Below are 24,492 nucleotides of genomic sequence, written 5' to 3' on the forward strand. Positions count from 1 at the left end.
CGGCACACAAATCCCAACTCCCAGCTGCTGGCAGCAATGTTTTCACATGTACACTGTCAGGCCAACTTAGAACAGTTATGTTTCTTCCCTGACTCATGGCATTAAGATGCAGTAAGTTATTAGCTAATATTATCACTACAGTTTTACAAAAGCATAGATCTGAACAAAACAGCAGTTAAAGCGCTCTGTTTGACTCCAGGATTAATTCTGTGACAACTCGCCTTCTCTATTCCCTGCGGTTTCCTCCTCTACTCCTTCCCTAGTTTCTATTTTACAATAAATAGATTAAGTGGATTTACATGATGCAAGTGAAACTCAGAAGTCTTCTGCCCTACACATATAACCGTTAAGCTGTGAGATTATACACGTGATACACCTCTAACAGAGCAACCACTGGTTTAGATTATTAAAGAAACTTTTTTTAAAGAAACACAAGTATTTCAGCATGTACAAAGTAATGAGTTCAGAACTGTCCAACATTGTCACTTCCATACATTCTCTTCCTCTTTATAGCCTTAAAGGGATTTAGACCTTGATGGCAACAATCCCAAAACAAGAGTAAAATGAATTTATTTTATTGCAAACAAACGTCTAGAGTTAAATTTCTCCACCCACTTTCTTTAAAGAGAAAAGGAATCAGCAGGCTAAGGAGATACACCCATTTGAGAATCGACATGATTAAAAATTAGATATAAAATGGGTGACTCACAGTTTCATTAGCTTACAAAATGGTGGAGTAACTACTACAAGCACACTAGGTATACAGTATTTTGTGGGGAAGTTATACAGACACACAGCTAACTTCATATAGATCCCATTAGACAACTGGATTTACAACAAGTTTTGTTTAATAAGAAATGGGCAAAGCCAGCTTCTTTTCAGAATCAAAATGCAGAACAAATGGAAAAGAAATTATGGTGGTGTACCTTCACAAGTTTGAGCCTCCACAAGTAACGCAACCAAGTTTTACAACTTTAAGAGCTTCTACATACACTCCACCTTCACTATTTAGCTCCAGGTTTCCTCTTCACCCCCATCTTATTGAATTCCAAATGTTACAAAAAAGTCCTAGTTTATTGCCAGAAACTTTTACCTCCCCCTTCCCTCCTCCCCACCCAAAAGCATTATAGAGAGGATGGAGTGTAATATGGAGCTTTACATTATATATTCATGAGGGCTACGAAGGAGCCTCCACACGAATCTGGTTGCTCATATTTCGATCGTATTGTGACACGACTCACGACTGTTTCTTAGAAATCGGGGTAAGTGGGGAAAAAGGAGAAAATTCTTTAATAAAAAGACACCAGGTACAAAGCAACGTTTTACTTTTGTTGTGGTAAAAAAAAAAAAGTCACATTTTACAGATAAAATGTAGAACCCTGAAATACTGACACATTCTCTTATCGTGCACAATGCTGAGGTTCTCTTACGAATCACTTTAAAACTGCAATTAAAAATGTACAAAAAAAAGAAAAGAAAAAAATCAACCCACAAAGCTTCTAAAAAAGGAACCCGCAGGCACTTCCTCTTGTGGAATGTTTAAAAAGTTAGCCTACTAAAGAAAACAGTCGACTTCTTGTGAAGGTTTGGGAGAAATATGTATCAGTTCATTTATTTGGGTATTCAATAATATCCTTGGTGATAATGCTGACTCCATGGCTTCTGACCCCAGAATTGCTGCAATAAATGGATAAATAGTTAGTTTAACGTGTTATCACATAACACACTCCTTACAGAAAAAGTTTTTATACAGATATCTAACTCCAGGAACCTGAGATTAAAATCCTCTCAAATAGCAGCAAATTCCAAAACAACTGGAGGCAGTTACACTCACTTCACAGTAGCATCACAGAGTCAAACACTTCTTGCCATTAAGACTGATAAGCCATAGCCGATACCTGATACATCAAGCCAGATTAAGCTTTGCAGAGAAAACTATTTATAATATTACTTGGCATTAGAAGATGCTGCTATCTGGTGTTGGTTACACATTTATTTCTAAGCATTCTCAAACATCCGACGGTCAAATTAAGAGGAAGAAGTGTGGTTATTACTACTTACACCCTGCTGCCACTGGTTGTAGCCCTGAGATTGGTTTTTGTAGCCACGATTATTCCCCCTTCCTCTGAAGTTCTGCAAGAGGACAACAGTTTTGAGCCACCTCATCCATGCAGACTTTTCACAAATACAACAATTCTTCTACTGCCACCAAAACATCATGTTATACCCAATCTTTCAAATACCAGTATCAGGTCTGGGTTAAAACAACAACGCAATACCAAACACCCGTCTCTTTAAGCTCCTTCTTAAAACTTGGCTGTTCAGTGCTGGTGGTTTTACCCCAGACTCAGACTACTGTTGCCAATGGTCCAGAAAGCTGGCTAATCCAGTTTTGACTCACCCTATATCCAGCTACTAAACTGCCACTAGGACAACTAAAAATACTAGAGCTTGCCTATTTTTAGTTAGGAAAGACTGTAGTTGCTACAAGGATGTTATCTGATCAGACAAAAGGATATGGGTCATACAACTTAAAATAGAAGAGTTAAGTCACAAAACTTTAAATAAAAGCTACAGTATAAGAGACTCCTTGATATTGGTAGATAAAATACTGCATTTCCTGTTTGTATTAGACAAACCTGTGCCATGTTTATTAGCTTGGGCTCCATCTGCTGGCTCTTCTGTAATCAAATTTACTGTTTTCAAGTACTTTCACTGATACTGTGACAGTTTAAGACTGAGACTAGTATGTCTTTGATAGTTTGACACAAGATGTCACAACAAAGACTCTACAGAGCTATTTTCAGAAAATTCTTTAAATGACTTCACCTTCAACACTGATGCACTCTGACCTTAAGGTGAAACAACGCTTACTGATGTTGTAGGTCAGAAGCCACAGGGGAATGAAACAACTTATTAGCATAGCTGTTCCTATATGGACTTTTGCACACCTTTGCAGTATCAAAAGCAATGCCCAGCTCTAAGTTAAACTCAAACTGTTGGACTATAAACCAGACTTAAGCATGAACTGCATGGGGCAACTCTACAGTCTGTCACAGAAACTCAAACTGTGAACTGCTTTACCATGGAATAGAAACCCTAACAATCTTCAGCTTTAGCAGGACTAAGTCTTACTAGGAAACCACTGCATCAGTGTTAGCTCTTCTTAGGGCTCTAGGCACGTACTCTTAGCTGGAAAGTTAGATCTTTTGCTATGGAATTAAGTGTACTAAGCTTGCCATTATCCACAGCTAACAAGTCTTTCAACAAGAGAACATTAATCCAGAATACTGCATATCAACTAGTAACTCCCCCATCAAAAGCATTACCTGGTTGTAGTTTCCCCTGTTGGGCATTCCACCTCTGTTATAGTTTCCTCTGTTTGAGTAGCCACCTCTGCTAGGAAAGACAGGGCCACGAGGATAAGGATAGCCAATGGCACCGCTGCTGCCGCCACCGCCACCACCTCCTCCACCACCACGCTGTGGCATATTGCCTCCCCTCCTGTTGTATCCGCCTCGATTGCCTGGGACTGCAGAGAAAACGTTTGCTTGATTCAAGTAGCTGTCAGGTCTTAAGTATTTCTCACATAGAAAAAAAGAGCTCAAAATAGAGACTCTTAATGAAGGTGAAAAAACAAGATGCCAACATTCATTGCAAAAGTTCCGATGCAAAGATTTCAACATAACCTTTTTTCCATGATGATGGATCACTTTCACCAAGTGATGTAAGGGTACAAAATACCCTCATAAAATGGCATTTGACACAGGGAAGTACTAAATCTACAGTAAGAACTTAAACTGTACCACAAACTACACAGTGTAATTTTCTGTGATCCTCAGTTGTAACACATCAGAAAATTAGCTTTGCACTAAAGGTCAGGCTATTAAAAACTTATCGGAGCCAAAAATCTACATTACTGTCACATAATGGTTGCAGTTCAAGTAGGACAAGCTTTTCTTTTTCTTATTTTTGCAAAGTACCTGTTGTCCCCAAAATTCATAACACTTATTTCTAGGCTCACCTCCTCCTCTGAAGTTGCCACGCATGTTGAATCCTCCACGCCCCCTCTGCCCTCTATTAAACTGATTTTTATTGCTCTTCTTGTTTTTCTTTGAGCCAGTGTTCTGCTTCTTTTCTGGCGGAAGAGATTTCTTACTTTCTTCTTTATATTGTTCCAAGAGTTTCTGAGCTTCTTCTTTTTGCAACTCTACATAGATTATTTCATCAAAACATTCTGCTACCTCTGGCAGTGTGAAGTTCCCTATAATTGCAAAAACACTGAGTATTCAGCATCTCCATTCAGCTACAATTCAAGCTGTATTTTTAAATACCTTTCTCTCATTCTTCCTCCCACCCCCAACATTCTCTCAGCATAGGGACAAAATTACGTAATTTGAGCAGTAAAGAAAGGTAAGAGTGACAAAAGAAATAAAAGGGTCTCCATGGAGTTACCAGTACTGTTCCAAACCTTGAAAGCATTCTGCCTATGCTTTTTTTTTTCTTTTATAAGCCTCCACTCACAACATCAGTTTCTGCCAAATATGTCACTTAAATAGGGCACTTTATGCCAAGACAGCTTTGTGCATCTGCATGAAGCATATCAGCATAAATGAGTAGTGTTAAGGACTGCAGCAGAGGGAACACAATATAGTGTTGTCCTACAAGTTACAATAGTCTTCCAGTTTTGTTTAAGTACAGCTGTTTAAGATAACGTAAATTTTTAGATTTCAGGTTTACTTAATCCTTTAAGCAGATATTCAGCATCCTAAAACACAGTATAGGATTATGTTCCATGCCTTTCATTTTGAGAACTGCATGCTCTGGAAGATCTTTTCCCTCCACCTCTGCCTTCTTTTGTGTTCTTTGCTTGTAGTCTTCATCTTTTGGGCAAACAACAACTGCTTTGCGCTGGAAGCCTGCAAACAGGCACATTTTTCTCCTCTGCGCAGCTGCAGACACATTTGTCTGAAAAAAATGCAGTAACTTACTACACGTAGCTGTCATTGTAAGAGTTAAGGAAGTCAACTTATGGTGTATAGACTTCACCTCTACAAGAGCTTGCATTGAAGTTTACAAATAACTGGATATAAAGAAGCTGCATAATGCAAAGTTACGAACGAACGAGCTCATATCAAAGTGTTACACTATTCCTCCCACATCCCAAAGAAGTTCAGAAAAGCATTTGTAGTAGCATCTCAACTTTGCGCATTAAGTCAGCAAGTGAAACAACCGCTATTACAATATAACTTTAATCCCACTTAATTACTACATTACAGCCTAGAGCAAAATTCCTTAACAAGTTTTTACTGAAGCTTCTACCTGATCCAAAATGAAATTCCGCTTCTTACGAGCTGCAATCTCAATGAATTTTCCAAGACACTGTGGAGCTCGCTGCAACAGTGTGTTCAGTTTCCCAGTGTCTGCCATCTGCCGTTTAAAACCTGCAACCTATAGAAATTGGAGTTATAGCAGACCCAACCCATACAACTGACATTTTGCTTTAATGAATTTATCTTCCTGTGGCATCAAGACCACAAATACAAGCTTCTGATTCAATTTCTTTACTAACAAGGAATTTGTGTGAATTGACACAGCTGAATCTAAGGTATGCTCATTGTACTACTGATTCAAAGCTGCTGTACTGAGGACAACAAATGGGTAAACATCAATGACTTATTGATACTTATTACAAAAGAAACTTCAGAATCTGGCTGTGCTGTGCACGACAAGTAGCTCAGTACGGTAACATCTTTAACAGTCACAGTCAATCAAATGATGATCATGTGTTTCTTAGATTACTTAGATTGAAGGGAACTCCCTGGCACCCACAGACCTTGGATTTACAGCAAGTCTTCAAACAATCAACTTACCATCATTTTGTCCATAATAGTATTAGTCCCAAGAATGTTGTATTTCCCAGGATTTGCTGCTGCATGTTTAGTTACCCATGTAGTCTTGCCAGCTCCAGGCAATCCAATCATCATCACCACCTATTACAACATGTTCCATATTTGAGATGCTAGCTCAAGATAATATTTAGTAAGCAACTTAGCCTAGCAAACCCAATAGAAATCTAGTATGGAGAGAGTCACACGTTACTCAGTATTAAAGTCTTCAAACAAAAAGGTGAATTTCCTATAACGGCTTAAAAATCCAACAATTCCATTCATCTCCCCTCAACAACTTCTGAGATAACCAGGAATCTTACCTCACAATCTTTCTTTTGCTCAGGTCCCTTTGGTCCTCGAACCCGATCTTCCAGGGGGACCTTCTGGATGAAGGTATACTCTTCAGGTACAGGAAAGTAAGGTTCATCTTTCTGACCAAAGTTGAACTCAACTGCACAGTTATGGCAGAGAACATGTGGAAAGAGCGGGCGCCCATCAAGAACTTCCTTACTAATTTTGAATGCAACACCAAGCTCTTGTCCGTTCTTGGAATATGAGAGCTCCACTTCATCACCATCAAAATTCTGTTTTACAGACAAAGCATTAGTTTGTGTAAAAACATTCACATTGCATTGTTAAGGTGCATTAACCATTTCACCATATTAACTGCGTTTATTTAGCTTTTATAATATCATTATTAAACAAAGTAATTCCTTACATTGGGAGACAGTCTTTAAATGTCAATGATCATGTTAAGGTGTGATCGTTTTTTATAAAGCCTCGAAAAACATGAAAAAGGTTGACAGCAGCCACTGCTGATCATACACGCTACTTCTACCTTCTCAATGTATTAAACAACTTGTCTTTCTTCAAGTTTTCCTGGATTTGATCTACTGCTTCTCACGTCAAAGCAGCCTGAAAATTAAAGGATGTTTTTCCTCAAGAGAATACTTAAGAGAAAACTTACAGCAAAACATCCAATCACATCATTTTCATCAAACTTCTCACCAAAGTCTTCAGTCTCACAATTGCATGTCTTTATTCCTTTTAGAGAATATCCATAAGAAAATTCTTCTTCACCTGAAGAAGAAATTTAAACTTATTAAAAATATGTATTTTCTGTTGAGAAATGCAATCATTTTACACTTACTTAAGTGAACTGCTGTTTAGAATATTTCCATTGATGCCAAAACAAGCTATCACCCCCAGAATAGCTACAGCTGTTTTTTGCATTGAAGAATTCAATACTCTCATTTAAAATTGAACAGCAGCATTTTCCTCACCCTAACCTTAAAAGCTTTATGCTACTGGTTCTAGATTCTTGGTGACAAAATGCTGAAACTCTAGCTAAAGACACGAGTAAGTATTCTTAAACTCTGAAGACCTGTGCATCAGTATACCTGTAACGCAGTTAGTCAGAAGGGCACTTCTGAATTAAGTCTCCAGCAGCACTTACCCCTCCCCATTTTAAAGGGAGTTTAGCAGACATTCAGCCTATGCGACAGCTGAGGATGAAGCTGCAAGGAACAAGCTAACAGCAAGTGTCAAACACAAGAACTCAGATGGAATTTAAGTACTTATAACTAGAAAGTTGCTGGTATCAGGATGTCCATATATTCATACACATTTTCCACAGACATATCTCATCAGCAGCTATTAGTTAAGAATACCATAATTTTCTCCCCTTTATCTACTGAAGTTGTTGTTTGTTGTTCCAGCTCCTTTCAGAAAAAAGATTTCTGCCCATCAACCCCAAGAGAATAGTAATTATCTGCAAATTTTTCTTGCTTGAGTAAGCCTTATAATCACAAAACAGAAGTAATAAAAAAGCCATTGCAATTTATGACACTACACGTAAATCATTAAAGACTTCCTTAAAGTTTTAAGGAATGTTTTTCACAACCCACATAGAGAGAATTAATTCTCAAATCACATCTTTCTAAAAATCTTGAACAGTTAAGCTTGTTTGTCCCAATAATAAATTCCCACAATGTCCAGTGAATAACTCAAGACCCCTTTCCAAAACACATGGACTACAATCATTGAGTTTCACAACCACTTTTCTCTAAGCCAGAAGGAAAACTTCAACCACACAGACAATACATAACACAGAATGAAATAAATACTTGAGGTCTTACCAAGCAACATTCCACTTGTGTTCAGTGACCAGCCGACTCGCACCTCATGTATATCAATGTCTTTTGTATACAGGTGTTTAACAGGAATCTTTTCTGTAACCTAGTTTTAAATTATTCATTAAAAGTTATGTTGTGTTTTTTAAGACTCCGACAAGAAAGAATCAACATAACATCCAGAACCTTCACTCTCTGGTTACACCTTTACAAGTCTGAATTATTATTATTATTATTTTTTTTTTGCTTAAATACGAGAGTTAAGCACATCTGTGAAATCACAAACCAGTCACTAAACATTCAAGCCTCTTGACTGATAGAGATGCAAGACATCGTATACCTTCAGAGCACTTAATCATAGCACTCTCTTGGTAGTCACAAATATCAACCCCCTTGATAGCATATTAAAATTGCAGCCTACAAGGAATATATCCTTATCAATTAGAAGCTCTGCTACAACTTTGGGATTAACAACAAATTTCTTTGCCAATAAAGTGCGGTATGAGATGAAAACACCGTTCTGGACAGAGCTGGGGAAATACTACACTCATCCCTTTCCCAGAGAGAGCAGAGATCCTGGGCAAGTTGCCAACTACCAAACAACATAACCAGATTCAAAGATCTCACCCAAGAGCATTGCAAGCTGAAGGCAACCAGCTCTTCCTCTAATTGCATTTTATAAAACGTCACCAAACTGAAGTGGGAAAAAAAATTACATGGCCGTTACGCCACCACTTTTCACAAATATTTGAGTCATGTGACCAAGGAAAAGCTTAAAAAGTAACAGAGCAATAAATACAATGTTTCATGTTATTGTCCTCCCAAAGTTATAGTCAGCAAGGAATGGGATCACCACCAACTTAATGTTACCAGTTAGATTTGGAAGTAGTGGAAGAAGTGAACAGAATAAGCACATACCCACATACATCCTAACCAAATAAGGCTTTAATGCTCTTCAAAATAAAAATATTTGACTTTGTGACTCCTGATTTTCTTCCCTTACAAGTGGGAGGAATCTGTTTCTTGTAAGGCTGATTGCTCTTCTCCATTCCAGCCCTCTAAATTCAAGAGCCCAGCTAAATACTCACACTTCTGTGTAAACAAGGCAAAATTATTATTCAGGTTGGAAGGGACCTCTGCAGGTCAGCTACCAAACTCCCTCAATATTTTGTTTCTGTCATTATTTTTGGAAGATCTGAACTTCCTGTAATCTTCACAAAGTACACACAAGTGAGCTGCTATTATTTTAATTCTTTATGTCTTGGTGCATTGAAGTGCCATCTAAAATTCTTGGTTCAAAACTACATGAAGTTATATGTTCATGTCATGTGCAACTTTCTTTTCACATCAAGTTCTTAAAAAAAGAAAGCAGATGCACAAATTAAGACATCTCTCATTGAGAGCCATTTCTCAGCCTTGTTAAAGAATTCTTTCTTTAAGATGCAAGACTGAAACAAAGCATAAAGAGTAAAATATTTAGCTACCCAAAACAGCCTCCCACAAAAAACTGAAGTCTTACCTTCATCTCAAAGCAGACTTTGCCTTTAGAAACTCCATAGGAAGCTCTCCCCCCAGCCCAAAGGAAAGCAAAGCTTTCCATGGTCAGTGAGGAAGCACTAAACCGGTCTCTTGAGATTTTAAAATGCAGGTCACAGTTATCTGTTGACAAAAATCGTTGTGTACTTCAGTTAAGAAAAACAAAACAAAACACACCACCAAAAAACAACAAAACACAACTTTCCAATTTCATGCATTAAAAGTCATTTCAGTTTTCCAATGTGATTTTAGGACAAATAGCTGCCATTTGGCAAATGCTAACCATCTTTTAGGAAAGGAACTGAATACATGTCAAAAAACTGAGGACAACACAACTAATAACAAAGATGATTTGCAATGATTTCCATCTTCCACCATTAAGTTCCCAGGCTTTTTTTCCCCCCCCATCTGCCTAAACACTTGGCTTCCATCTCACTTATCTCAACCTTTTTTTGTCAGTTACTCAATGCAGAATATCTGGAATACGCATGATGCTCTTTGAGCTACTTGCTGGATACCTTTTTGCAAAGCCTTACTCCTCGTGTCTGAAAGTAGTTAAATGCAAACACAGGTATTTTTGTTTACGTACTGCAAGTAGTACCGTGGTCTTCAGGAGACATACAGTCCTTTAGCAAGTCCAATTAGATTAAGCCAATAAAATAAAGTCAGTTAAGTGCAGATAAGCACACAGCACGGGATAAGTGAGCTCATTTTGTGTAAAGAAAAACAACAAAAAACAACCCAACCAATCACAATCTCAGCATGAACTCAACTATCATTTTGAGAGAACCCTAGGAACTTTAAATGGAGCCTTTGTTACATAGACATCCTTCAGGGCTGCTGCACTGTAAAGTTTCAAGTTTATCTTCCAGTAGCTTTAAAAATGACAACTTAAGGTGGTAACATGAGGTGCAGGATATGGCACTTGAATTCCCCAGAGTAAGGAATCCACAGAATCAACTCTGAACCTATTTAACAGTTACAGGAAAGGTGTAAAATTAGCAACCAGAGTTATCTTCTGCCCTAGCAGAAAGTCTGTATGATGCCCAACCACACCAAAATGCAGTTGTCCCTGCATTTTATTACTGGCAATTCTCAAACAGGAGATCTTGTTTGCACACAAAGCCATCTGCAGCTACAGTTAGGTCTTGAGCATTCCTGTAAATACTTCTAATTGTTGCAGGAAAACCAAATAAAAAAGATCTGAAGAATAAAACAGCGTAGGTTACTTTTAAAGCAACACACAAGAAAAGAATTTCTGGTCAAAATGCTCTTCAGAGACACAAGTAAAAGAAGCACTTAAGAGCACTAAACCTCTTATAGGTCTGGATTGTGACAGTCAAAAAAGAGAGCCAAGCTGTTACACAATTCACTCTTTAAAGCTGTGGTTGACTGGGTGCTTCCAACAGCCTGCTGATACTTTCAGTTACAGTTTGTCCATAACAGAACTTTCTACTAGATACAATAATCACAAGTAGCAACTAGTCAGTTATTGGGAGAGTTAAGAACTCCCACAAAGATGGCTACTCACCAAGTTAGCAGCTAGAAGATAATGGCACATTCAGCAAAATACGTGGCTGTAAACTAATGCCTCCTTCCATTTCAAAACATTTCTCAGGAAGAGAAAACCTGAAACTACTAGCAAATATGCCAAATGAAGCCAAAACTTAAGGTCTCATTTCACGGCATTTTAAGAATCCAGCAAGTCAGTGCATTACCTGAAGTTTTTAATACTGCACTAACTTCTCATACTTACCCAAAAGAACAAGTTTTTACCCTGGTCATGGTATACCACAGTAGTACTTACACAAATCACCTCCACACCACCTCCAACTCTCAGAATACATGAATGGGTCATTTATTTTTTCTAGAAGACTTAAGCTGATTGATTGTTAAATTTCTCAGAAAACAGCAGAAGAAACCCCAAACTTGCTGATACATAAATAAGACTTCAGTGAGTTATGCAGGAAACTCAGTCCAAGCATTTTACTAGCATAACTACTATTGGTACTTTAAGTGAGAAGATGATGTGCATCGTTATCAATTTCTCAAGTTGTTTCAAGCATCATCTATACATACTGAACACTCAGTCAATTTTTCCATATGCAAGACTAGTATTTCATTTAAAATTTCTTCAGCAAATTATTATGTAAAAATTTAGCTGCATATTGTCAATATGAAGGCTCATGTACCCTTTTGTATGCTAAGACTGAAGGAACAAACATCTCTATGCTGCTTGGTAACGTAAGTCACCAAACATTTTACTCTACATTTCTGAAATATGGGGCTCTAAGATTAAAGACAATACTGTATCTTTGTAGACCAAAGGAAAGCACGGGTACTCACAGGTATCGAGACACACCACTGTGTCATCGAAGTGTTCATCTTCTTCTTCAACGGGTGGTTGAGGGGACTTGGCCCTAAGGAAAAAAAAAAAAAAAGCGAAGACTGAAGCCAGGCATTCTCCCAGTGCAAGAGAAAACATTTTTTTTTTTAGAGTAAGCCCATCTTACCTCTCCTCATTGATAAAATGGTGCCCAGCATGGAAAACTTATTTACCTGCTGTACTTATTTTCTTCAATGTATTCAAAATATCCTCGGCCGTGGTCTTCACGTGGTCTCTTGACGCCCCTCTTTTTCTCACCAGGTTTTTGTTCTGTTTTGCCATCTCCTGTAACAAAATCAATGATCTTTAACACCAGGAAGGAACTCTTCAGTTGGAAATAAAATCTGATAACAACGCTTTTGACTTCGGAAAGCGCAAGAGCACCTACGGCAAAACAATAGCAGCCCACGGAAGAATTCCGTTTTTCACTATAATAATAATAACATCGTATGAAGTTTTCTCCGGGGACTCAAAACCCATCCGCTAAAACGCCCCGAACCGCGACCACCGAAGCACCGCGAGGCCGAGCGAAAGCCCGGCCCGCAGCCGTGCGCAGCGCCGAGGAGCGGACACAAAGCGGCGCGGCGCCGCCCGGCCCGCACCCCGCCGCCTCCAGGCCGCCCGCAGGGGCGCGGCGCGCCAGAGCACGACGGCGCCGCCTCTCGGCCGCCGTGCGCGGCGGGAGCTCCGCGCGGGGCCGCCAGGCCGCCTGCGGGGCAGGGATTCCGCCTCCGCCCGCCTCCATTGTACCAAGCCTTCCCAGCGCCATCCCGCGGAGCCCCGGCCGGAAGTGACGTCACGCCGCCCGGCGCTCCTTAGCACAATACAGCGCGCCCCAGCGGCCCCTCGGCGCCCGCCCCTCCCCCCGCCGGTCCCTTCCCCGCTCCCGCCCCTCCTCCCCCCGCCCCGCGAACGGCCCCGCTCCCTAGACCCCCGCCCCCCGCGGGGCTCCAGACCCCGCGCGGCCTCGAGGGGACCACGCGGCGAGGGGGCGGTAGAAGCCCCCCCCCTCCCCCCCAATCCCCTTCGCCCTCTCCCCCGAGGCGCCCGCTCGCGCCCCGGAAACCGCCCTGCCGCCCGTTGCCCCGCTCCTCGCGGCCGGGGGGGGAGGGGGAGGATTAACGGCTCCCTCCCCCCTTCCCGCCGCGCACACTCACCCCCGGCCGCCTGGGCTCCGGGGCGGCCTCCGCCGCCGCCGCCTTCCGCTTTCTTCTGCTGCTGCTGCTGCTGCTTGGCGGGGCCGGCCGGGCCGGCGGAGGCAGCCGCCGCGGGTCCCGAGGCGCCGGCAGTGCTCTTGCCCGGGGCCTCCTTGGCGGCGGCGCGCGGGGCGAGGAGCGGCGGAGGCTGCTGCTGCTGCTGCTGGGGCGGTTGCTGGGCCTGGGGCTGCTGCTCCCCGTGCCCGTTGGCGTCCCCGGCCGCGGCCTCCTCCTCGTCAGCCAGCTCGTCCTCCCCCTCCTGGAAGCCCTGGTCGTCTCCGTTCTCGTCCTCCTCCTCCTCCTCTTCCTCCTCCTCGCCGCCCGCCTCCTCTTCCATCGGGCCGCCCCCGGCCCCCGCCCGCTCGCCGTTCTCTTCGCCCAGCTCCATGGGGTCGCCATCGGCGGCCTCCAGCCCTTCCTCGTCGTCGTCCTCCGCCGCTGAGGCCGCGGCCTGGTCGAGGCCTCCCCCCTGGCGGAGCTGCGCGGCGCCGCCGCCGCTCTCGGCCGCCTCCCCCTCCATGCTGCCGTTGCCAGGCTCAGCCGCGCTGCTGGCGGGGCCCCCCCCGCCGGCCTCCTGGTCCAGCGCGGCCTGGAGCCGCTCCATCAGGTCGGCCTTGAGGCCCTTGTCGGAGAGGCGCCGCTTTTTCAACTCCTCCTTCAGCTCCGACACCTTCAGCTTCTTCACGTTGACGGGCGAGCAGCTCATGGCGGCGGCGGCTCGATCCCTGGGCGGCGCGCGGGCGGCTCTGGGCTCGGGCGGGCGTCGGCGGCTCTGGGTCGAGGCCCCGGCGGGAGGCGGTGGGCGGGTGGCGCGGCTGGTTCGTGCGGCTGCGGCAGCTGCAGAGCGGACCCGCCTGGCGCCAAATCCTTTCACCGAGCTCGCGAGGGAGACGCGCCTCGCGGGGCCGAGCACGCAGCACTGCCCGCCCCGCCCCCGCGCACGTAGTCCCTCCTCCCCCTCCCCCCCGCTACCGTAACGGCCGCCCGCGCGCGCCCGTACCGTAAATACCCGTCCGAGCGCAGCGCGCCGCGCGGCCCCCGCCGCCTTCAGTCGCGTGGCGGCTCCGCCGGGCCTAGCCGAGCCTAGCCGGCCGTGGCGCAGCCGAGGGACGAGCGCCCCTCGCCCCGCTCCGCGGCCGTACCTGCGCCATGTTGGGCAGGAGGCGGCGGGAATCCGCCGCACGCGCGGCTGGAGGCCCGGCCCCGACACGCCGCGCTGCCGCCTTAACCCGGCCGGGCAACCCGTGCCTGCGTGTAGGCCGCAGCGCGGTACAGCTGCCTCCTCCTCTCACGCTTGGGCCCATCGGGGGTTGGACAGCAAAGACTGCACTTCGAAATAGCTGCCCAGACACAACCTGCTGAAAAGTTACATAAGGACAGCAGTAGGGCCAGACATCAATCTCCCTACAGGCTGCAGCAGTAAGAGGCATGCGTTGACCTGATGTTTAGGCAATGTTTTCTGCAAGCCGCTGGGCCAACAAAAGCACTTCAAGCACATTAACTCTTCCACACACAACAAGCACCAGTCTGGAGCTCAGTACAGAGCTAAACAGCTTATGCATCTTCCCCTCTGCACAACACTTGGATTTGTGACTTGGATCTCTCCTCAGCCACCAAGTTGTATGGTGGGGATTTAATAATTTATCAATATACACAATTTGATCAAAAGTTACTTGAAAAAAAAGAATACAACCACGCTAGAGAAGGCTACCAATGAACAGAATGTTCAATGTGCAATTCTTAGGGAGGCTGAAGAAAAAAGCTAGTTTTCACTTGCATTTAAAAAGTTCACAAAAGAAGCAAGCCAAACAATGAAGTGTAGCACGAAGAAGTCCTACTGAAGGCATGCAGCTGCCTTATACAGGTATACAGGTCACATGGCCTTCTGAACTAAAACACATTACTTATGGGTAGCAAAAGGGAGAAGAGATGAGGAAGTCTCTTTGTTCTAAATGTAAAAGGAAAGTGCTCACACACACACAGAACTCTGTTTTCAGTCAGGCTGGATTGATTGCTTTTGGAGGAAACATGACTCACTCTGCAAGGTTAGCTCAACCCAACTACACAAAGTCTTGCTGGAACAGAGACAGGAAGAGTTGCCTCATGCAATACGTCCAGATTATAAGTTTTCCCTAGTATGAATGCAAGTTAGTAGGTTCTATTGCACTCCGTTAGGTTAGAGCCTTTTAAGCAGAGGAAGAAAAGAATAGTGTGCATGAATACCAGAAAGATCAGTGCACAATCAAGCTGAACAGATATAAATCATTACCATTTTCCTTTCTTTGCAAAAGGGCCATCTAAACTTGTCTGAATAACAATTCTGTCAAGATGGGAGTAAAAATAAAAGAGTCTACCTGGTTAATGCTGCAAGATAATTTACTACTGAAACTTACAGAATACAGAAAACTGCATTAAATTTAGCCATCATCTATCTGTCCAACATTCAGGTTTCTTTTTCAAGTTTTGAACATAAAAAAAATTAAGAACATACACTGCCAAGTCTTTATGGCTTTCTTTTTTATCTGCATCTCAGAGCCTTATGTTGAAACCTTGATCTGGCCCAGCCCTTGTCACGTGTTGAATGATGTTTCTAGAAAAGCTCCATTAGAACAGTCTGATAATCCCTCTCACTACAGAAAACTTTATGGATTGGTAGATTGCTTTAAGCCATTTTTAGTGCCTTGAAAAATGCCTTAAATTAGTGCATCTGTGCACATTCACAGCACCTGTTAAAAAATGGCCTTATTCAGAATCATATCAGAGTTGCAGCCTTCACATGTAATCCCATTCCTAAACAATGCCATGTCTGCCTGCTTCAGTAACACGCTTGTACGGCTTTATACTTCTGTTACCATGGAGAAACAAAACAGCTAACAGCTTCAAGGCACATCAAGAGATAACTTACCCTAAAGCATTCAAACCTGTACATAGAGGTTCAAGTACACAAACTAAAAATAACACCAACCTGAAAAGTGGTGGTTTTGTTGCTTCCAAAGCTGCTAACCACGAATATAGGCTGAACTTTTTAAAAATGTAGATTAATCCATACAACAGTAGCAAAGGTACCATCCAGTGACAATTACACTGTCAAACAGTGAGCCATGCGTAGCAGTACCATGTTTTCTGACTACAGTATGTTGCTACATGTCATTATCAAAGTAAGAAATCTCAGCTGATATTTCAGATGCCAGGTGATTTAGCTGTGGTAAGAAGAGCAAAGTGTAAAGCTAAGTACTTAAGGTTTTCAGTTTTGTGTACCTTATGACACCTCACAATCTAAAATACAAATTAGTTTTTTTCTCTTTTAAATATTTTTCTAACACATCTGCCTTTGGTAAACCTCTAAGATATTCACAGAACTTAGAGAGGACATGTGGGTTAAGAAGTTTTCCCTACCCAAAGTTAGAGGAGTAAAAAAGTTAAGGGGTTATCGCCTCCTCATTATTGGACCCTCTCTCATTTCAAACAGTAGATCCTTTAACTCAGCATTTCCCAGATCATTCAGATACCACCTACATCAACAATTAGTGTTTGATAATGGAAATTCCTGAAACAAAGTTCTAGAGGAGAACACTTTTACTTCTATGATAGTGATAGCTACATGAAAAATGTAATATTAATGCTGATAACCACAAATATTCCGCCATTAGAGGAATTGGTCTCAAAATATAAAAATCAAATTTTCCCTTTATTTAAGAGAAAAGTGACATGTGACATCCATCCATAAGTAAGAGATGCAATTTCTTGCACTTCATTTATTCATCATAAAGCATTTTCTTTGCAACTGTGTTACCTCCTAAGTTTGGAGGGCTAGAAGGTTTCTTCTCTAAATAATTTTCCCCCTGTCAAGTTCAATTTGAGATTACCATCCTACAGCTCTGTCCTTCAACAAATTGGTTATTCTAATTTATCTAGTTTTTGTACTTCTTCAGATATTACTTAGATTGTCTCCTATGCCCCTTCCTAGCGTTCATTCCGTTATTTACCCTTAGTCCTTCAAAATCCCTCTTCTTCCACTTGCCAAGAGCACAGACAGAGGAATGGCAGTCTTCACAAGGAGTGACAAAAAGAAGAGCAGGCTTTTAAATATGATATGGCAGTCTTGGGACTCCTACCCATCTGGACTTTTCTACACTTGATTTTAAGAATGCATCACATAGGACCTGCTCCTTGCTGAGAGAAGCTTTGTGTTCTGAGGGATATCTACTGCAACTGTACCAGCTGTACCAGCTGCAGTGAGGGTCAGTCATGTTTAGGCTGGTCCTACATTTGGAGATAATTTCCCATGCAAAACTGCATTGTACAGATCACACTACTCTTAAAATAATGACAATTCCCCATCAATGAGAGGCATTTGTACCTTCCCTTGCATCGTCAGTATTGCAGGAAGACCCACACACTTTTTGTTGCCTAGCTATATCTCTTACTGCCTTGCCTTGTCCTTCTCTCATTGTTCTTCTCATGCTTTACCCTACTTCTGACCATCACAATATGTTCCTGGTTTCTTCTGTATGTCCTCAACCCATCTACCCTCAATTAACACTGCCTTCAGAGTTCTGTATTCAACACACCATGACTTTAAAGGAGAATATCATTCTCAAAATACTCTGCTGCCTTTTATGATAGAAAGACTTGCTCCACATGCTCCCTGCTTTCTCCCTTTTAATCTCCTCTCGTGAAAACCTCATTAATCATTATTACAGCCAGCCATAAATTCAGACTTTTTTAAGCACTAATTTGTCACAAGTGGGGTTGCTTGATAAAGAATCAGTTCTGATGATTTCTCAGCCATAAAATCCTAGGCTCTATTTATATAGATACATATCTATAGACACTACCAGGAGGACAGGAGCCTGCTTTGAGAAATACCACTATATACTTGCCCTGTTCTCCTTTTCCTTTGGCATTCGCTACCACTGCCAGAATCAGGATGCTGAACTAGACTGGTCTCACCTTGTACTATCTCTAATCTCTTCATGATATTTTAATACCCAATGAGGTCCAAGTAATCTTGGAAACAGAAAGGCCATCTGCCATAATAAGACCTGTTAACTGTACAGGAGCTAGATCCTTATTTCATACCTAAGGATGTTTAATGCCCAATTACAACTAGGGCTAGTAGCTAGCGTTCAAGATGGAAGTTCAAGACTTCAAAATGGAAGTTTCTGGCATTGGCTTGGCTAACCATTTCCTCCTTGATAGCATCTCTCCTCTTACACTTCTGCATAATGCTCCCCTTCTACCACAATACTCTTTGGGCCTCCAGGTAGTTTCACAGTTAAGGTTCAATTCACAATTGCTTTTTAAGTCCTAACACAATTGTGTTCACCTGTGCTAGGCTTAAATGTGGGTCTGTTTGTGTAACACTCCAGCAGTCCCACTGAGCACAATGAGGGGCTGCAAAATTGTGCTGGGACCACCAGTTACCCCTCAGTCTTTCCATATATTTACTGTCTACACTCACCCTCCACAGCATGAATCAACAAAGCAAAAAAAGATGGAAGATGGAAGAGAATTAATAGAGATGCAAAACAAGGAATAAGGCTGTGTTTGTAATAAATAATGAGGAAGTACTCCTCGGTGTCAGGAGGAATGTTTCACATTGACTAAAGAACCTGAATTTCATGGCGTAGGTTAACTCCAGCCCATGTCTGTCACCCTTCAGCGTTCAAGAATCCCCATACCCTGCAGAAACAAGATTCCCCCTTCCCCATTTTCAGGGAGTAGCTTCTGTTGGTTAAAAAATAAATAAATGAAAATAATTGACCAACAAAACATCAGAAGTCTGATAAACAGCTTCTTAATTTAGAGCATTTTAATAAACACACAGTTTCCAAGCTTTGGAAAAAAAAAAAAAAAAAAAGGCTGCATCTTCCAACATAAAGAACAGAAGTCATTTTGGCCTTATTTGGAGTCATTCCAAAACTTACTGACCACATGCATACCAAGTGTTACATGTGAACTAATTCATAAGGTACGCAACTCAGAAAAAGTCATCCGCAGGTTTTTTAGGGTCTGCTTGTAACCTGCCACATACAGACATTTACTGCAGTGCAGCAATGAATTTGGGAAAAATAGATCAACTAAGCCACTCTGAGTCAGACAGTGGAACAGGAGGTAGTTGAGGTCAGCTCCACTGTACCTTCTTGCTCACATACCTGAAGAAATGAATGCTCAGTGTATGTAACTGAAACTGCAGGATCTCAGGAGCAACAACCCTAAGTGGGCCAATTCAGCTGGCAGCCAACAGACCACCTCTTCCTAATGCCACTTGTCTCTTCAACCTAATTTTCATACAGGAGAAACAACCCACACTGAACGTTCCAGAGACTTCCTTATTGGGTTTTCCTTCCTTTCTTCTCTCCATCGCTTGTGCGATTTTTTCTTCTTTTAATACACCTTTCTCCCTCCCCAAAAGGTGAACCAGCCAAACACCTTTTGTGGCACCTGAGCCCTGTGAGGTGTCAGGTTATCTATTCTATTTCCAACATACCATTTCAGATATACACACACACACACCCCACATGAAAACCCTAAAGCGTAAAAGAATATTGTTTGCTGACAAAGGATACTACTACGGTCAAGCCACATACATTAAATCTAAAACAGGCAGAAAGAACAGTAAGCAACCTGTTTTTGAATATTCATTAACCCACGTTTGCAGGCTTTCAATGCCTCAGCAACAGGAAGCTCTGTTTTCTTCTTCCTGAAGCTGTTGATTTCTTTGCTTTTAAGTTGAACAGCCTCAGGAGACATACGGGCAGACAGAGGCAGTTTCCCCAGACTTCTCCCCAGAGGTGTTTCCTACATAGGAAACTTGCCTGACTGGGAGAGAGAGAGAGGGAAAAAAAAAAAACAACAGGAAAAAGAAATAAGTAAATAGATGCTAGGGAGGTTTCTCCTCTCCAGGCACTCATCTGGCATTCCTACAAGATTGATGTTACAAAGTTCTGATGTCTGCTGAAGTAAAAAAGCACCAGAAATCAACTGAGAAAGTGCAAAACTGCCTTTCCCAAGTGTCCTGGCCTCATGTCTCTCCACTCATACCTTTGGAAGCAGCATCCTGAAGCCTGGCTGCTTGTCTGTTACATAGCCCAGAACCAGCCAGCACAAAAGAATAGAACACTCAGCATAATTGGTGAAAGATGAAAGCAACCTTATCCTTCCCACCCTCTCATCTCCCATCGCAAATGTATTGACTCAGAAAGCAAAACAAACATCACATTATGTATTAGTAAGCAGCACACAAGCACCACTATATTATCGTCAAGAAAGGAAGTACAAGGAAGTAAGATATTAGAATTTGTTTTTTTAAAAGGATTACCTCAGTTTACCTCATTGAAAAATGCTACCTGGAAAGAAAAGCCAGTTTGCATTAGGACAACTTTTCACAGACTGCTCTCTAAATTACTCTGCTAGAGCAAACCTATCCTGCTTTCCTTTATTCTCAAGATAAGGTAAAATAGCATTATTCCATATAACAGACTGGCAGCAACAGAGACCCTTCTGACCAAACAGAAACAGTACCTGCTAGCAAACAGCCCCATGATATTTCCTAGGAAGGCACCCAACCCCTTGTGAGCCCCATCAGACCAAGAAGCACTCCCCCACCCACAGAAAGAAGGAAGGCACTGCCCTGACCTTGCTGCTCCTCAGCCATTGCCCACAGCAGCCCTGAATGACACTCCACACCTGGAGGGCAGCCCAGCCGCAGGTCTTAGCTGTGTTAGACCAGGGCCAGGTGGCCCCTCAGCAGCTACTTTAAAGGAGAAGAGCTGTGAAGGGAAGAATGAAGGTGTTCTTAGTGGCCTTGGGTTTTTTTTGCTTTTTTTGTTTTGTTTTGTTTTTGTTTTTCATTTGTTTGTTTCTTTGTTCTCAGTAAAGCAGCTAAACCAATAGTTAACAAGCACCTGAACTCTCCAGTTGCAATTTTCTGATGTCAACCAGTAAAGCAAAGTGGCTTTTTTACTAACATCAGACCAACATCCTTTGTGCAGCACCCCAAATTACTACTGTTTACAATTCTAGGCTTTCTATCAGGCAGCTTTTCCTACGTCCTGGGACCCCTGCGACTCTTCTGAGTTCATCAGAGGGTCAGGGCCTAAATGAGATTCTGGATTGTATGAGTTGTTTTTTTGTATGAAAGAGATGCCTGGCAATTGCTCTGTGAGACACAGCATCTGTGCTTGGTCCTGCTGCCCCCCCCTCCATTCACCAACAGCCAAAATTAACACAAAACCAAGTAAATACCAAGCAAGGTGAGCACAGCGTGCTGGTTGTTGCAAGGAATTGCCTTAGAATTCCTATTAGCATAGACAGGACAGTGTTTCTGCATTAAATAAGGGCTGGTTGCTAAGTGACAACAGTGTGCTTGTCTATCCTAACATTTACAAACTCAAAACTTAAAACTAAAAGGAAAAATAGAAAGGAAAAAAGCACAGATGCAGCTCTTGCACCTTCAAAACAGAAAAAGAAATCTGGATGTCCACAAATAATCTAGATTTTTTTTTTAAATTGCCATTGTATTTTGCATAGAAAAGGTTCAGCTAGTTTAGCTATGGGCAGCACTGTGACATTCTAATATACTGGCACAAAAAAGGCAGTTAAAAGCAATACATAGAAAACTCACATGAAAGTCTTGAAAAAGAAGCAACTACATAAGGAAATAATTAATGTTATAACTTATCAGCTTTAAATGATACGAATGCCCAATGTTCAGATGGCAAGTCTTTAGATGAATGCTTAAAATCAACTGTTTCTCCTAATCCTCTATTTCTCTCACGGTAGGGAGGGAGAAGCTGGACTCATCACAAAAGCCAACAGGTTTTTTAACTCCATAGTAACCAGCCTTAGCGATCCCTATCCAAATTCTTGGGCTAGACAATACCAGTGCTTGTGCTTAACGCCATGCTTTAGCAACCAGGAATAAATCAGAAACCAGCTTTAGGAAATTTAGTCTATTGTTTATTTGAGCAGCCCTTATTATGAGGAGATGTTTCTGTTAGCATTTACTTTTGTTATTCTTTTGTTCTTTCACTTTCCTTTCCACTCTCTCCCCACTCCCTATTTTTTTTTTTTCACTCTGCACTTTTTGTTTACTGGTTATAACTTTCTCTATATTCCTACCCCCATTTGTATTTCAAATACTTCCATATACTTCAAATACTTCAAGTTTATAATATTCCCACAGAATTTCACTCTGCTGAAAAGCTTGGCTTGAACCTGACACACACACATTGTGGATCACAGAGTGTGGCAGACCACTTGAGTGAAATAAGTTGTAGATCTCAGTCTTCTTCCAAGTTAACAAGGGCTGCTTTGGAGAACTACTCCACATAACCCCCAAACTGACAGCCAGAGGGTAAAGTGAAAGTGGGTCCTAATTCTCTTTCCACTTTTTTGGAGGGGCTGTAAACAGGTAACATCCACAGAAGACAATACAGAGATGAAAACTGTGTAACACTGAAAATCATAGAATCACAGCATCATAGAACCATAGAACTGCACGATGCCTCAGGTTGGAAGGGACCTTAAAGATCTTCTAGTTCTAGTGTAATTATAAAGGAAAAGTATTTTCTTTCAGTTTTTTCACAGTCTGATGTTTTATCTGAATTGGAAATTGCATCTCATTTCTGTCTTCTTTTCCATTTTTTCCCTCCCTTTTCTAAGTCTTCACTGTGGCTGCATCTGCTGAAAGTGGGGGTGGAGAGAAGGAGAAGTGTGATTTACACTGGTGTAGGTTGGTACTGAATTCACTGGTATTACTTGTGTGAGGTGAAGCTAAGCTTACATATATGCTTCATGGCTAGGACTGGGATTTTATGCTTCATGCCCCAACACTGGGATTTTTCCATTAGCCATTTAGGTTTGCTAGTATTTTCTATCACTCTTCAGGTGTTTCCCTCCCCCCCTTCCCTCCCCTCTTTTTTTTTTCCCCAAAACATAAATCTCCTTTTTATATGATGCTAATAAATGCAACGTTTCTAATTATCTATAATCAATTTTTCTTTCATTCTTTTGGATGCTTTTCTGTTCAAGCATTTGATTGCTTTCTCACTTCTGTTCCTCATTTTTGTTCTATTTTGAAATCCTCTTGTGTAGGTTTCATTCTAATTCTTCTTCTAACAGTTAACTCACAGATCTTTCCTCTTCCCAGTGCATATCGTCTGTCTTTCTCAACGGGTAACATATATTCTCTCTCTCCAGCTTCCAGATATTAGCACATTTATTCTTGATTTTCAAGTGACAACAGAAGTGATTAATTTCATGCAATTAGTTGTGATCAAAAAGGAACCTTACAAGCAAGGATTGTCTCTGAAAACTCATGCTTAACATAAAATTATCTCTTATCTGCTGCAATCTACCAGATTATTGAAGGATGTTGTTGGGAGGATGGAGATAACTGTCATAAAAACAGAATGCATCTTCCCAAAATCAAGAACCATAGAACTGCTGTTGGTGGCACTGGCTCTTTCATAACCAGTCATGTCTTATGCAGATTGAAATGCCAGGTTTGAGGCTTTGAGTGATCTGTGAGTTTATGGAGAAGATTGCGGGTTTTTTTGTTTGTTTGTTTGTTTTTCCTCATTGCAAATTTGATATTATTGAAGATCATCCCTGCTGAGAAAAATGAGATGAGTATTTACTTCTTCTAAAGTCTGGAATCAGAGATTCTCTTCTGTATTTCTCATTTCTCAAGTCTATGGGGAAGACAATAGCTCTAGGCTGATAACTTTATGCATTCATATTTTATGACAATGAATGTAAGTTGGAAAGGGATAAAAACAGAGCTCTAGAAAGCAGCTTATTCCTTCTATTGTTGAAGCAAAGTAATGCCACAAAGACAGAAAACCTCCCGTTGACCTGTCTGGGACTGTACTATTTACTGAAGTCACTCTGGAAACCAGATTTCTGAAAACATGCTGAAAATTTTGGCTGCTAGAGTTGTTTAGGAGAACAAGAGATTCTCAGACTTCTAAAATTTTAGATCAGAAAAATTATGTGGATCTCCATGGCTACCAGATCAGTCTGAGAGCATCCTAGAAGGTTTCTGGTAGCCATTTTGGAAAGTTTCATATAGAAACTGCATAGCCGTGCTGGTTTACCTGTGAGACCCAGGCTGTATATATGTGACCATCAGTCAAAATGGAGGACATTACTGTATCACCTTGTTCTTTCACCTTGTTGAACCTGCTGATGGCAGAGTTCACCGAGATGGCCCATTAGTGTCTTGTGACCTGGGAATCATGGCCTTGTCTACATCTTTGTGCAATATAGACTTCTAGCATGCAACTATTTCACTATGGGGAAGTGGAGCAGTGCCATCAAAGGGCAGGCACCAAGCATGTGTC

General features: G+C 42.0%; 1 protein-coding gene across 1 annotated transcript; it reads right to left on the reverse strand.

Annotated features, from left to right (window-relative positions):
* Positions 1 to 559: 559 nt before the first annotated feature.
* HNRNPU (heterogeneous nuclear ribonucleoprotein U) lies at positions 560 to 14,035 on the reverse strand. Its single transcript, XM_048937745.1, has 14 exons — positions 13,103 to 14,035; positions 12,119 to 12,230; positions 11,906 to 11,979; positions 9,543 to 9,682; positions 8,030 to 8,129; positions 6,859 to 6,971; positions 6,212 to 6,475; positions 5,874 to 5,993; positions 5,323 to 5,451; positions 4,800 to 4,968; positions 4,025 to 4,264; positions 3,330 to 3,532; positions 2,062 to 2,133; positions 560 to 1,677 (listed from the first exon to the last, which is right to left on the reverse strand). The coding sequence occupies exons 1-14, from the start codon at positions 13,845 to 13,847 to the stop codon at positions 1,624 to 1,626; spliced, it is 2,535 nt and encodes an 844-aa protein (XP_048793702.1). The 5' UTR covers positions 13,848 to 14,035; the 3' UTR covers positions 560 to 1,623.
* Between the last annotated feature and the right edge of the window lie 10,457 nt (positions 14,036 to 24,492).

This window comes from Lagopus muta, chromosome 2 (assembly GCF_023343835.1).
Source record: "Lagopus muta isolate bLagMut1 chromosome 2, bLagMut1 primary, whole genome shotgun sequence".
In the NCBI taxonomy this organism is placed as follows: domain Eukaryota; kingdom Metazoa; phylum Chordata; class Aves; order Galliformes; family Phasianidae; genus Lagopus; species Lagopus muta.